The 12,610-nt window shown below is 42.7% G+C and overlaps 1 protein-coding gene across 4 annotated transcripts in view; it reads left to right on the forward strand.

Annotated features, from left to right (window-relative positions):
• The window catches only part of PEX5L (peroxisomal biogenesis factor 5 like), a 157,671-nt gene extending 147,719 nt beyond the window's left edge, over positions 1-9,952 (forward strand). For all 4 annotated transcript variants that reach the window (XM_008705296.2, XM_040621565.1, XM_040621564.1 and 1 more), the window contains 5 exons: positions 2,034-2,104; positions 3,351-3,548; positions 4,208-4,373; positions 4,757-4,914; positions 9,748-9,952. In XM_008705296.2, the coding sequence (XP_008703518.2) occupies positions 2,034-2,104; positions 3,351-3,548; positions 4,208-4,373; positions 4,757-4,914; positions 9,748-9,952 (798 nt within the window). The remainder of the gene's footprint in view (positions 1-2,033; positions 2,105-3,350; positions 3,549-4,207; positions 4,374-4,756; positions 4,915-9,747) is intronic.
• The last annotated feature ends 2,658 nt before the right edge of the window (positions 9,953-12,610 follow it).

The raw sequence follows: 12,610 nt of genomic DNA on the forward strand, positions 1-12,610 counted from the left end.
TAACGACCTTATTGGATGTTGTGAGGATTAAATTAGTTCATGCAAATAAAGTGCTTATTTCAGGGCCTGGTGCATCCATCAGTCATTAGCCTTCATTATTATTATTGGTTATGCTCAAAGCTTGTATACGAAGGATGAGTAAGCTGATTACTAGGTTAAAGCCCTGGTATCTTGTTAGTCAAAACGTTGACAGTGAAACAAGATTGAACTGTGAATTGGAATGTGAACCAAAATATTGGAATTTTTAAGAAGATATGTGGATCACAACGGAAGAGAAAGTCATTACATTAATAGAAAACTGTAGGCCACCCCCCAAAAGAATATCATCTTACATTTCTAAATGCTATGGTGTTTTCATGTGTATTATATAGTTTGACAGAACAACCCTGGAAGCTTAAAAAAAAACAGTATACATTATTATGTCCGATTCATTAATGAAACAAACTGTGGGCTTCAGAGGGGAGGGGGGTGGGGGACTGGGATAGGCCAGTGATGGGTATTAAGGAGGGCACATATTGCAGGGAGCACTGGGTGTTATACACAAATAATGAATCATGGAACACTACATCAAAAACTAAGAATGTACTGTATGGTGTCTAACATAACATAATAAAAAATGATTTTAAAAATTTTAAAAAATAAAAATTTAATAGGGAAATATCTTTTAAAAAAAAAAGATTCATTAATGAGAAGATTAGGGCACTGGGTAACTAAAGGATCCCAACCAAGGACCCAGGGCTTCTGAGTCTTGGAGACCCAAAATTCAGGTAAAAGATGATCTGTGAACAGTGAAAATGACACCATACTCAAAGACTAGCGAGAAGCCCCCAGAGAGGGACTGTTTCATCAAACTTAAGAAGCATCCTAAGATGTATGGAAGGTGAAATCAACATAGGGACTGCTCTGTGTACATTTGAACGAATAAAAAGAATCACTGATATTTGGGAGGGAAGTAATCAGCATTCTTTATGAGTTTATATGGCATGGGTAATAATTACTCAGGATGATAAAGCCAATATAATTTTTACAGCACTTGAGGATGATTCTATGTATCTTCATAATAGTTTTGTTTTGTTTCAAAATGTCTGTAGGTAAGAGAGTTATACACTCCCCAAACCCTTTTAAATCCATGAGACTGATAACCCCAGCAAATTTCAGGACAGTGTATGTAATGAGAGGTTTTGTTCACGTGGATTGTTCATGTAACGGTGTGAGAATCATTGTTCCTTTAAGTAAATAGGGAGAAATTGGTTGTATTAAAAACTTTCATTCTAGATATGAAAATGTTATCTGCTTGAAGATATTCTTCACATTGTCAACAATAGCAAAGGATTGGAAACAACCTGACAGCACTAGGGCATTGGTTGAGTAAATAACAGGATAGCCACTCAAGAAAATTTAAATTAAAAATTATAAGTATGAGGTTTTTGTAAAAACATGGATAGTATTTATGATGCAATATAACGTATAAGTGTAGGCTCTGCAATTATGGATGTAGTTAGATTGCATTTTATATGTGCTTTCTGCATTCGAACAGTGGTATTAGAGCCATGAGCACATTGTAGTGGAGGATTTTGTTTTATTTTCCCTAGTTCTAAATGTTCTGTTAGCTCTTACGGTAACAGTCAGACTCGCATCTCTACAAACCGATTTCATTTTGCACATCTTGAGATTCCTTACTAAATAAAGTCTACACTTTTTAGCTACATTTCTGGGTTACTTACCATCCCTTTTCCTCACAAATGCGTACTTTTATATATTTATCTTTCAGTTGTAAGACCCTAACACCATGAAATCTCAGACACTCAAATGTTTCTGTGGGTCGCAGGAGAGTAAATACTGAGAACTTGTCAGTAATGGCTGAGGATCTTGACCCCGATGTCCGAAGAGCCTTTGCGTAAAGAAACGCTTGCGGTCTTTTTCCCTTTTGCAAGACTCTCGCATCTGAGACGGGTAGTTCTGCATGGAGGGATCTAAAGCACAGGAGTGAATCTGCTTCCTCTTGCAACGTTGACCTCAGTTGTTTTTTGTAGGCCTGGCAGTTCCTCGGGATAACCCAGGCAGAGAATGAAAACGAACAAGCAGCTATCGTCGCCCTCCAGAGGTAGATAAAGCTAAGTGCAAAATCCTGGGCCGGGCGGACTCCGTGTGTCTTGTCTTTGACCCTTAGGTACATTGTAAAGAATTTGGCCAGGATAAGTGCTGAGATGCCACTTCGCTGTAGGAACCAAGAATCTGTGAAGAAATAATGTTCTTAAATCGCAGCGTTCCGTCATCCGCAAGTCAGTTGACCTTCATTGGCACAAAAGTGTCAACGTCGAAAGTGGTCATAAAACAGACGCATTATATATATAGTTCCTCTTAACTTTCTAGCCTTCTGCAGCATTTGAAAGTTTTCTTCAGGAAAAACATACTCAAAATAATCTGTGTAATTTTAGCTCCTTGTGTCTACAGGGAATCTCCTGAGAGAGTTTCAGTGACCTACAAGTATAACTACTGACCTGTGACTAAAGGTCTAGACTGCTTTGGGCGGATGTAGCGTCACACTTTACTTCATTAGAGCCCTCTGTAAACGCTGGAAAAATCGCCCCTACCAAACAACTTCCTAATCCCTTTATAATCTCTCCCTAAAACACTGATGTAGGTACTGTCTAGAGCTCACTGCTCAAAGTCTCCAGGGACTACCAGCTTCGTCATCGCCTGGGAGCTTGTCAGACCTGCCCAGCCTCGGGCCCACCCCAGGCCGACTGTATTACCTACTCTGCATTTCACTGAGCCCCAGATGATTCTCATGCACCTCAAAGTCTGAAAGCCCCCTGCGAGAGGCCAGTGGAATAGCAGGAGGGGGAGCAGCTGTAGCCTGCCTCGTGTAAGCCCACACCGGGAGTCTAGAAACACAGGAATCTCCGTCTCCTTTACAAAACACTGTACGGCCTTTCATCTCCGCATATCCAAATTTACCTCAAGTCCGTTTGCTTCGTGGATACGATACATTTAATACATCAGTAGTAGAGTAGCCTAAAACAATGCTATCCCCTCCTCGTGAAATAAACTCCTAATAAGTTTTGGGCAAGGATTAGCCCCCTTTTCTATAGTTTTAAAACCATTTATTAAATTACCAGACCTAGTGCTCATTGAGATGAGTTTTAACTTTCTTACAAATATACTTAGGTCCCAATTTTCACATAGATAAATATGGTGTTTTCTAAGGACTTAACATAAACTTAGCTGTGCTTTTGCACCATTTAATTAATAAAGACCTCAAATTTCCTAGAGAACTGTTAGACTCTGGCTCAGGAAAAATCTGAAATTGGCTATTTATTTACCTATTTATTTATGCCTTCTTGCAGGTGCTTAGAATTACAGCCCAACAACTTGAAAGCTTTGATGGCTCTGGCTGTGAGTTACACTAACACCGGCCATCAGCAGGATGCCTGTGAAGCTCTGAAGAACTGGATTAAGCAAAATCCAAAATACAAATACCTTGTGAAGAGCAAGAAGGGATCTCCAGGCCTTACCCGGAGAATGTCCAAGTCTCCAGTTGATAGGTATCCTTCTAATTAAATTACAGTCGGCTGTAAACACCCATTTACACCATTAGGCACCTTAGGGGTAATTAACAAGCCTCCCCAGCAACCACTCCGGTGTGCATTCCTGCTACAAGAGCAACTCTGATGACAAAGATTGATGCTCAGACCAGAACCAACAACTGGACACACGATCAAGATTGTGGGCACTCACAGACATTTTACTGGAGTACCATAATTTAAAGCAAAATGCTGTGGACATATAATTAACCTAAAATAAATTATAAAGTGCACCACGTTTCATAAAGCCTGAGAATTGGCTAGGAGTAAAAACGGAAGTCCTTTTTTCTAGGGACTTTGTTGCTATCAGCCATAAATCACGATGTTAAATTCATTCTCACAGACCCCTGGGGTTTTCCGCACTGGCACTCATAGGGTCAATGGAACTCTCCTTGTGAAGACCTTACTTAGCACAGTCTGTTTCTGTGTACGGCGAAATAATTCATGAAAATCAGCAGGTATTTTTTTAATGTGCAGTATTAATAGTCCTTCTCATTAAGCGAAGATGTTTTAAGCACAATTTTTCCAGTCTGTAATGTTCTCTTGGAACAGAGGACATGATAGTAAATAATATATGTTTGCACCATTTGGAATACACATCTCCATTTTTTCCCTTGTAGCTCTGTTTTGGAAGGAGTTAAGGAATTGTATCTGGAAGCCGCCCACCAAAATGGAGATATGATTGACCCAGACCTACAGACAGGTCTGGGGGTGCTGTTCCACCTGAGCGGGGAATTTAATAGAGCAATCGATGCATTTAACGCTGCCTTAACTGTTCGGCCAGAGGTAAGTGCACAACCAGAAACTGGGCGGTTCTCTGTGAAAACTCAGTTCTCACGGGCTACACTCTGCACATTTCTGCTACATCTTCCCTGCATGCGATGGTTTGGAGCGATCAGTACTAACGATGTGCCACCGCGGCTGTTAATCCGCAAGTCCCTCACACAGAAACACGAACGGCCGGACAGCCTCCGATCAGCTGCTCTCTGATGGAGGAAAGGTCAGTTCACAAAGTCGTCCGTACTGTTTTCTGAGCAATTCTCCGCCGTCATGGTCCCTGGCCGTGAGCCCTGGATAAATTTCTAGCCCCCGTGCTTCTTCTGCAAGGACTATGGGAATACTCCGTCGCGGTGGCGCGTGCCGGTCGTAAGCTCTGGGTTTGTCCTCAGGACTATTCGTTATGGAACCGGCTCGGGGCAACGCTGGCGAACGGAGACCGCAGTGAGGAAGCCGTGGAGGCCTACACGCGCGCGCTGGAGATTCAGCCCGGCTTCATCCGATCCAGATACAACCTGGGAATCAGCTGCATCAATCTGGGCGCCTACAGGTGCGGTATGGTCGTAGGCTGACAACCCGGAGCCACGCTCGCGGCTGAGGTGGAATAACCTGGACGGTTGTTTGCCAGTGAAAACACCTCCTTTTGTAGGAGTAGCCCTCCTCCCCGTGGTAAGGGCACGTTTGAACCTTTGCGTCCTGAGGCCTGCCGAAGCAGGGACAGTTTGCTTCGGTGTCTCTCAGTCTTTGGAGAGCGGCAGTTGCGCGCGCATCTTGCGAAATGCCGATTCCCAGGCCCCTCCCCCTGAGCTTTCCAGTCCGTCAGCCTGGGCTGGGGCAGCTCTCTGAGAAACTGAACAGTCCGACCCGTCACGTCCCGGGTAAAGAGAAAGAGAACCTTGCGGGGTGGGGCAGGGGGACCCAGCAAAACGACCTAAGAAGGTCTAGGGCCAGCTTGGGGCGAAGCGCAACCAAAAGTCCAGGTTGTCTAAAACTAGTTTGCCAGTAAAGTTAGTTAAAAAAAATTTTAAAGAAAAAAAATTATTTAAAGAAAAATTTTTTTCCTTAAAAAAAAATTTAAATGGTGAACTTATGGTTTAAAATGTCTTTCTTGTTTTCTCATTATTCCTCATCAACTGGTCTATATCCTATATCCTATTTTTTCCTCATCGACAGGCCCCATGAATGACCTTTATTTCTTTTGGGTAATGAAAGCAGAGGTAAGGGACGCCTGGGTGGTTCCGTTGGCTCAGCGACTGCCTTCCGCTCAGGTCATGATCTCCGGGTCCTGCGATCAAGCCCCACGTCGGGCTCCCAGCTCAGTGGGGAGCCTGCTTCTCCCTCTCCTTCTGCTCCTCCCCCTGCTTGTGCTCTCTCTCTCTCCCCCTCTCTCTCTCAAATAAATAAAATCTTTTTTAAAAAAAGAAAGTATAGGTAATTTTCCCTTCTTTTTCTACTTTCTAAATAGGTATTACTTTCACAATTGTAAAAAAGAAAACTGTTAGTTTTAAATCCCACAAAAAACGTAAACCCTTTCTCCTTCTCAAAAAGAGCCAGGCTTTTAGAATCAGAAACGCTTGGGTTCAAATCACAGCTCTGCCATTTACTAGTTTCGTGACTCTGGGCACATAGCTTTGAGCCTCAATTTCTTCACCTGCTTTAAAAAAAGTGGTAGAATAATACTTAGCCTGCAGGATCGTTGGGCAGATGAGATGTAAATTGCCTAAGCACGGAGCAGTAGGAGGCATTCGTTATTGTGATTAGGATGTCGCCGTCATCGTCAGTATCCTTGTCATTCTTTATTCAGATAAGTCATCAGAGAGCTACCTAACCGGACTGCAGCCTTTTGACGTCTGAAGAGCCGCTCTTTCTGAACTGTACTTGGGGGTTGTGCCCCTGGCAAAGACTGAGCTTTCAGAAACTGGTTGCTTCGTTTATACTGAGAGAATCTTAGAACATAAATCCCTGGATTGCACCAGTCCTCCAAGAGGACCGAGCTCAGGGTAAAGTCAGGAGTAGCTGAGTGACTCTGGAGCAGCTGGTTTGCTTTATTTTCCGGACAGTGAAGGGAGCCGCTGCGGAGGCCTCACCCTAGCCGTGCAAAGGGCCCAGGGCAGCCTGCGCTGCCTCCCCACGCCCGCTGGCTGAGGCTGACCATGTCCCTTTTGTAGACTAAGTTCATTCCTGGTCTCGTCTGATTTTCCTAACCTGATTTTACCTTCACCCCTTCCAGTCATTTAGTTTCTCACTATAGTGTGTATGTGTTTTATGAGATACTGTACGGCCTTTGTTTGGAACAAGGAGAGATGGAAATAAATATGTATGTACATGTAGACATATTAAGTTCAATTAAAGGAGGCTTTTAGAAAGCTTCTAGATGAGTCTTTCTTAACTGGAACTCCTCATTACAGTGTAGAAAACAATACTTGAGAGGCCGATAAAATACTTTCTTGGCGTTCACAGGTGTAAGGCTCAGTAGGGCAATCGTTTGCAGGAGGCCGGGAAGGCCCGTGGTGGGTGGAAATGGGCAAATCTCCTGAGGGAGAATTTTTAATCCTCAAGATGAAAGTCACCTGTACAGGAGCAAGTCAATTTTAGAGTTGCCAAATAACAAACAGAATGCCCAGTTAAATTTTAAGTTCAGATAAACAGCAAATACACTTTCAGGATATTTCCCAAATATTGCATGGGACATGCTCATACTAAAAATAATGAACTGTTTATCTGATATTCAAATTTAACTGCATCCTCTGTTCTTACCTGATAAATCTGGCAACCTTGACCACATGACTACTTCAAAGTTTCAAAACATCTCAGCTAAGATTTGTGGGTCTTTTATTGTCATGCCAGATGTGGAAAATCTTGTTAAGTACTAAATATTTTGCTTTTTTTTTTCCTGAGGAAAAAAGACCATCGAGTGAGGCAACAACTTTAAATGAATTCTGAAAATAAGTTTAACTGGAGGTGTAAGTGGATAGTTAGGAAATAATAACCCTCAATAGAGATGGGACTGAAATGAGGGAAATTATTGGCGTGAAACCTGGGCGTAGCATAGGGTGCTACCCCTCTGTCAGTAGGAGCTCCAGAGTAGAATTTAGGCCAAAGAATCTTAACCTTTTCAAAAGTGAGGACCTCATGGGCGCCTGGGTGGTGCAGTTGGTTGGGTGACTGACTCTTGGTTTCGGCTCAGGTCATGGTCTCCGGGTCCTGAGACCGAGCCTCGAGTGGGGCTCTGCGCTCAGTGTGAAGTCTGCTTAAGACTCTCTCTCCGTCTCTCTCTGCTCCTGTCCCTGCCCCCCAGCTCTCTCTCTCAAATAAATAAATAAATAAATCTTTAAAAGATAAGAAATAAATTTTAAAAAAACCGAGGACCTCTTTTTAATGAAAACATATGTCACATCCCCTTTGATGGTGTTTTTTTAGTATTAATATAATGAGGGAAAGATACTATAAAATGAGGAATGCTTTTACATGAATGCACATCATTAATCAAGACCTAAGCAAACAGCTTACTCGTACACATATGTGTGAAACATTTGAAAACTATGCACAGTCTTCTGAGTCCCCAGAAAGGACGCTGTGTTCCCAAGTTGGAGAACAGATTTAGACTCTCTTCATGGGAAAAACCTCACGGTGCTTGGCAGGCCTAGCAAGTTAGACTGTGCTGTTACTCTCCATGTCCCTCAGACACCACTGCCACACACTAGGCCGCTAGGAGCGGCCGGGGCCTGTGGGGATTCCAAGGTCTTCCTCCCCCAGAGTTCTTACAGGCCTAGGATGCCGAGAAGAAAGGGAGTCATTGTCATTTGAGCTGCCACCCTGTGACAAGGAAGCCAGAAAGGGCCTCCAAAGTAAACTCCCCACGTGCATGTCTCTATAAACCCTCCTCTCTCGCTTGATTACTAAACATCCAGGAGGGAGGACGATGAGAACCCCACTCCCTTCCATTAACCAGGTCTCCAGGCACGGTGCCACCATTTCCAGGCGGATCTCACCATACGGAGGAGCACATGCCTGGACCATGTGCGTTGGACTCAGAAGTCCAGCCTCACTTGAAAGCTTCTCACCAGATGTTACTAAGGACTACCTCGCAGGAGTGCGTGGGATCAAACGTGTGAGAAGCTTTTAAGAAGAGTGAAGCTGATACAAATGAAAGCAGTGTTGGTATTCTTAGCAAAGCCCAGTTTGTCAGATACAGAACACACACTTCCGGTGCCAGGGGTCCTGGGAGGGCAGACCCGGCAGGCCCTTGGGACACATGGGCAAGAGAGCGGCCGGGGCCGGGAGGGGCTGGGAGGCCTATGGGCAGCATCTGACTCTGCGGGTCACAGACTTCGTGTTCTCAGGACCTCCAGGGGCTTTTCTGCGGGTTCTAGCAATATTTCTATTAGATGTTAAACTGAGAAAAGTTTAAAAGATTTATTTATACGGAAGAATTAACCACGTGTTAACTTTATCTATTTTATGAAAAATAATGATTCCCCAAAACAAAAACGTACTTAGCAAGAGGAGTGGCATTGTTTTGTCATTTTTGCCCATTTTTTAACTATCTTGCTTAATAGAGACAGATTCTCATATCTGCCTCCGCATTCAATTTATTGGGATTTCACACATCGTGTAATCACTGGAAAATTCCACTGTATGCTCGTGAGTAAACGAGAGTAAGGTGAAATAACATCTGAGGATTATCGTAGAAATGGTTTTGACCTCACTGACCCCTGGAGTTCCCCAGACCGCCCTTGGAGAACTATTGATCTGACTTAATAAGAGCTTTCACATAAACTGATCCAACCGCACCTCACACGACAAGGTAATAAAATGACTTCTCTTCTCCCTATTACACAGTTGGGGAAACTGAGACTTGGAAAGAGAAGAAATTGGCCTCAGGCTGAATGATTAGGCTTCAAGCCCAGACGCTCTGGTAACGAATCAACGCAGTCCCAGCGACCTTCCATATTTCTATCGCCAATAGGAAGAGTCAAACCACTTTGTTTCCGAGTAGGGACAGATGCTCCTTCTTCAATCCTAGCTATATAAATCACATTAGCAAATGGATTAAATCTTTCAATTATCCCTGAAGGTGGAGAAAAGCAGATGCATTAAGGAGTTAGCAGTGGTTTTGCTGTTGCTTTTTCTGTCCCACAAGTCAGTCCTGAAATAAAATTTGCTTTCCATTTTCTTTCTGATTTCACTATACTGAACAATGACTTTTTTCACAAGGAATAATGAGAGAATCAGAAGACGGTTCACCTGATGATCTAAAACACCACAGACAGGTGGTTTAGGGTTTAGGACTAAGAGAAATTACTTTTATTTCATTTTACTTTTCAGTTGCTAACTCTGAAATTTGTCGCATTTTTAAATATCTGTTTTTCTACCCTCTTAGAGAAGCGGTCAGCAACTTTCTCACTGCCCTCAGTTTGCAAAGAAAGAGCAGGAATCAACAGCAAGTCCCTCATCCCGCGATCTCGGGGAATATCTGGGCCGCCCTCCGAATCGCACTCTCTCTGATGGACCAACCGGAACTCTTCCAGGCGGCTAATCTCGGTGACCTGGATGTCCTCCTCCGAGCTTTCAACTTGGATCCTTGAAGGAAAAGAAAACAATTAAAAATAGTAAATCCTTGTCTGTGTAATTGTACCGAGAAAGGCAAAACTATTTTATTACGAATTCAGAAAAAAAAAAAAAAAAGAGGACAAACCAGACGTCCAAAAGGCCGTGGTGAGACAACACAAGGGAATTCCTACAGACAATGCCCAGACTGTTCAGAATCAAAAGCACAAAATGTTGTATATAGAGTCAAGGTTGGGCTCGAAAGCAGAACCGAGAGACGCAAAGACAAACCAAGATGAAAGAACAGTGTGAACACTCTTCACGGGCTGCACGTGTACGCAGAACAGGTCCTTTGGGGGGTTTGTCCCCCCTTGCAGCTGATACTCATCGAAGGACCTTGCTCATGGGACACGTGGAGAAAGAAAGCACTGCCTCTGATCAGGGAATTCTGACTGTTTCTGAACTACCCCCGCAACTCCCCCTTTTACAGCATAGTTCGGGCCAAGGTGCATGCACACATATTAACTCTCGCCTACAGAGGCATTGCTTAAACCTGTTCCAGTTGTAACTTTTACTGTAGCCCTTCGATTCCAGACAGGGAGCTTTGCTGGCAAAAGCAGTTTTTGCACTAGACATTTTTGCTGTTCCCAATCAAAACTTTTCTGGGACTGTATATATGCACTTTAATATCTTATGTATGCCTTGCTGGAGTTTTGTTTCGTTGCTCCAATTTTTAACTTAGCGGTGAAAAGACTTGAGAACTCGGCCTTGTTAGATCAATGGACCAAATAAAAATTCCTGAGAATAGTTTTTCATAGTGTAGAGTTTTGAAAGAGTTTTTCTCAAAGCAGGTATGACATACGGTGTAAATATGTCAAACACAGATCTTACTCACATGCTTTCTGGGACTGTATGAACTTAAGCAAAAGAAAATGTACCGTCCCGTCATGCATTCTCTGCAGGGAGGAATTTTGATGATAACGTGATTTCTATAGAGTTAACATTAACTTGCTTAAATGTCATATTTTACTTGCTTTCTAACTGCCCTGCACACCAATATTCCTTTTAAACCATTAATATCTTAAATAGTATTTCGTAAGAGTGATACCTTTTTTCCTAAAAAATTAAGTGTTTTCTTAGTTCCATAATAATCTGCACTGTTCACCTTTTTGCATTCTAAGTGATAGAATATCAATATTTTCTAGCTGAATCTCACTGAATGTCAGTGGTTTAATACGAAAGATGCATGCCCCTTTGGCTCTCATTTTGAATATTTATCAAGTATCAGGAATTTTCTGTTGGTGGTGGTTTTTATTTAATTGATTGCGTTCTGCTCAGTTCTTCACGGTATATTGTGCCCGTTGGGGCTTGGTGATTATTCGGAATGACATCATTTTTTAAAGAATTGGAAAAATTGTTTGCAAAATGCTAACCGAAATATAATATCACCAATGTCCAATTCTAGCAATTGGCCCTGGTAAGTGGTTCCATTCTTCTTTGTCTTTTCTCCTTCCTTCTTCCAGAACCTTCCCCAAAGCAATCTGATCCCAACTATTTCTTCACGTTCTTTGGTTAGCAGTAGCTGATCACTCTCATGATGGTAGTTACCAAGCAAACAACATTTGAGTCAAGACAGTTTAATTGACCCAGGAGTTAGCTTCTCCTGGGGGGAAATGTGCAGGCAGAAATCGTCTCCTCGGGTAGGAAGGGGCCTCGAGGCAACAGAAAACCACAAGTCCTTGAGGTTTGCGTATTTTACAACAACAGAGTTTTATAAAGTTTATAAGGACAAAGATTTGAGGGCCCAACAGTGTGCCAAGCTTTCATCTTCATTGTTGAAGCTACTTGGGCAAAGGTGATGCCCCCAGCTGGGCAGCAGGAGGCAGAGACATTAAGGCTTTCACCGTTGGGCAGTAGTGACAAGCCAGTCTTCCTCCACTTCCCTCCAGTCTCAGAAGCAAACAAAGCTCAACAATGTTTTCAAGAATATTCTTTAGAATTTTAGAATCCTAGAGTTCAGTCTTGGGGCCAGTCTCCAAGTTGATGGCAGCTGCCTGCTTCCATAGTCCCGATAGACGGGCATCATTCTCTGCCTGGTCCTCCTCCCAGTTTCTATGCATTCACTGGCTGGCGAGCTGATTTGCATCCATCATAGTCCATTAGGAGCCTCTGAACACGGGATTCAAAGCAAACTTTACAGGTTTCTGTTTACGATGCCGTTCTATACTTTCAACAGTAACTGAATTTGCAATAGTAACAGGCTGTTTTCTTAGCATTGCTGGCGCTACATATATGACGTCAGTTAACAGTTTAAAACCTGACAGTAGGGTAAGTGCAGGATACTTTGATTTGATTGTTGCTAAGTGGTGGAAGATTTTGCAGCCCAAGTTTTATGTTGCTGTAGAATACAAAGTGATTTCAGAGGATGGTAGACAATTTTCCACTCCCATCATAATTTGATCATTTGCAGAACATTCAGGAGGACTTTCTCCAGTATATCTAGTGTCCATCGGAACCAAGATTTTCATAGTCCGTTGCCCGTCAGGAAATCCAAGACATTTTTCAACAATATTTTTAAATAAAATTAAGTAAAAACAGATACTAAGAAACAAGTGAAAGTTTATAGAAATCAGAGCACCACCAAAAATTAGTAAGATTATAGAACAGTCTTTATTGTATACATTTTTAAAGTGTAC

This window comes from Ursus maritimus, unplaced genomic scaffold (genome assembly GCF_017311325.1).
Source record: "Ursus maritimus isolate PB19 unplaced genomic scaffold, ASM1731132v1 scaffold_4, whole genome shotgun sequence".
Classification (NCBI taxonomy): Eukaryota; Metazoa; Chordata; class Mammalia; order Carnivora; family Ursidae; genus Ursus; species Ursus maritimus.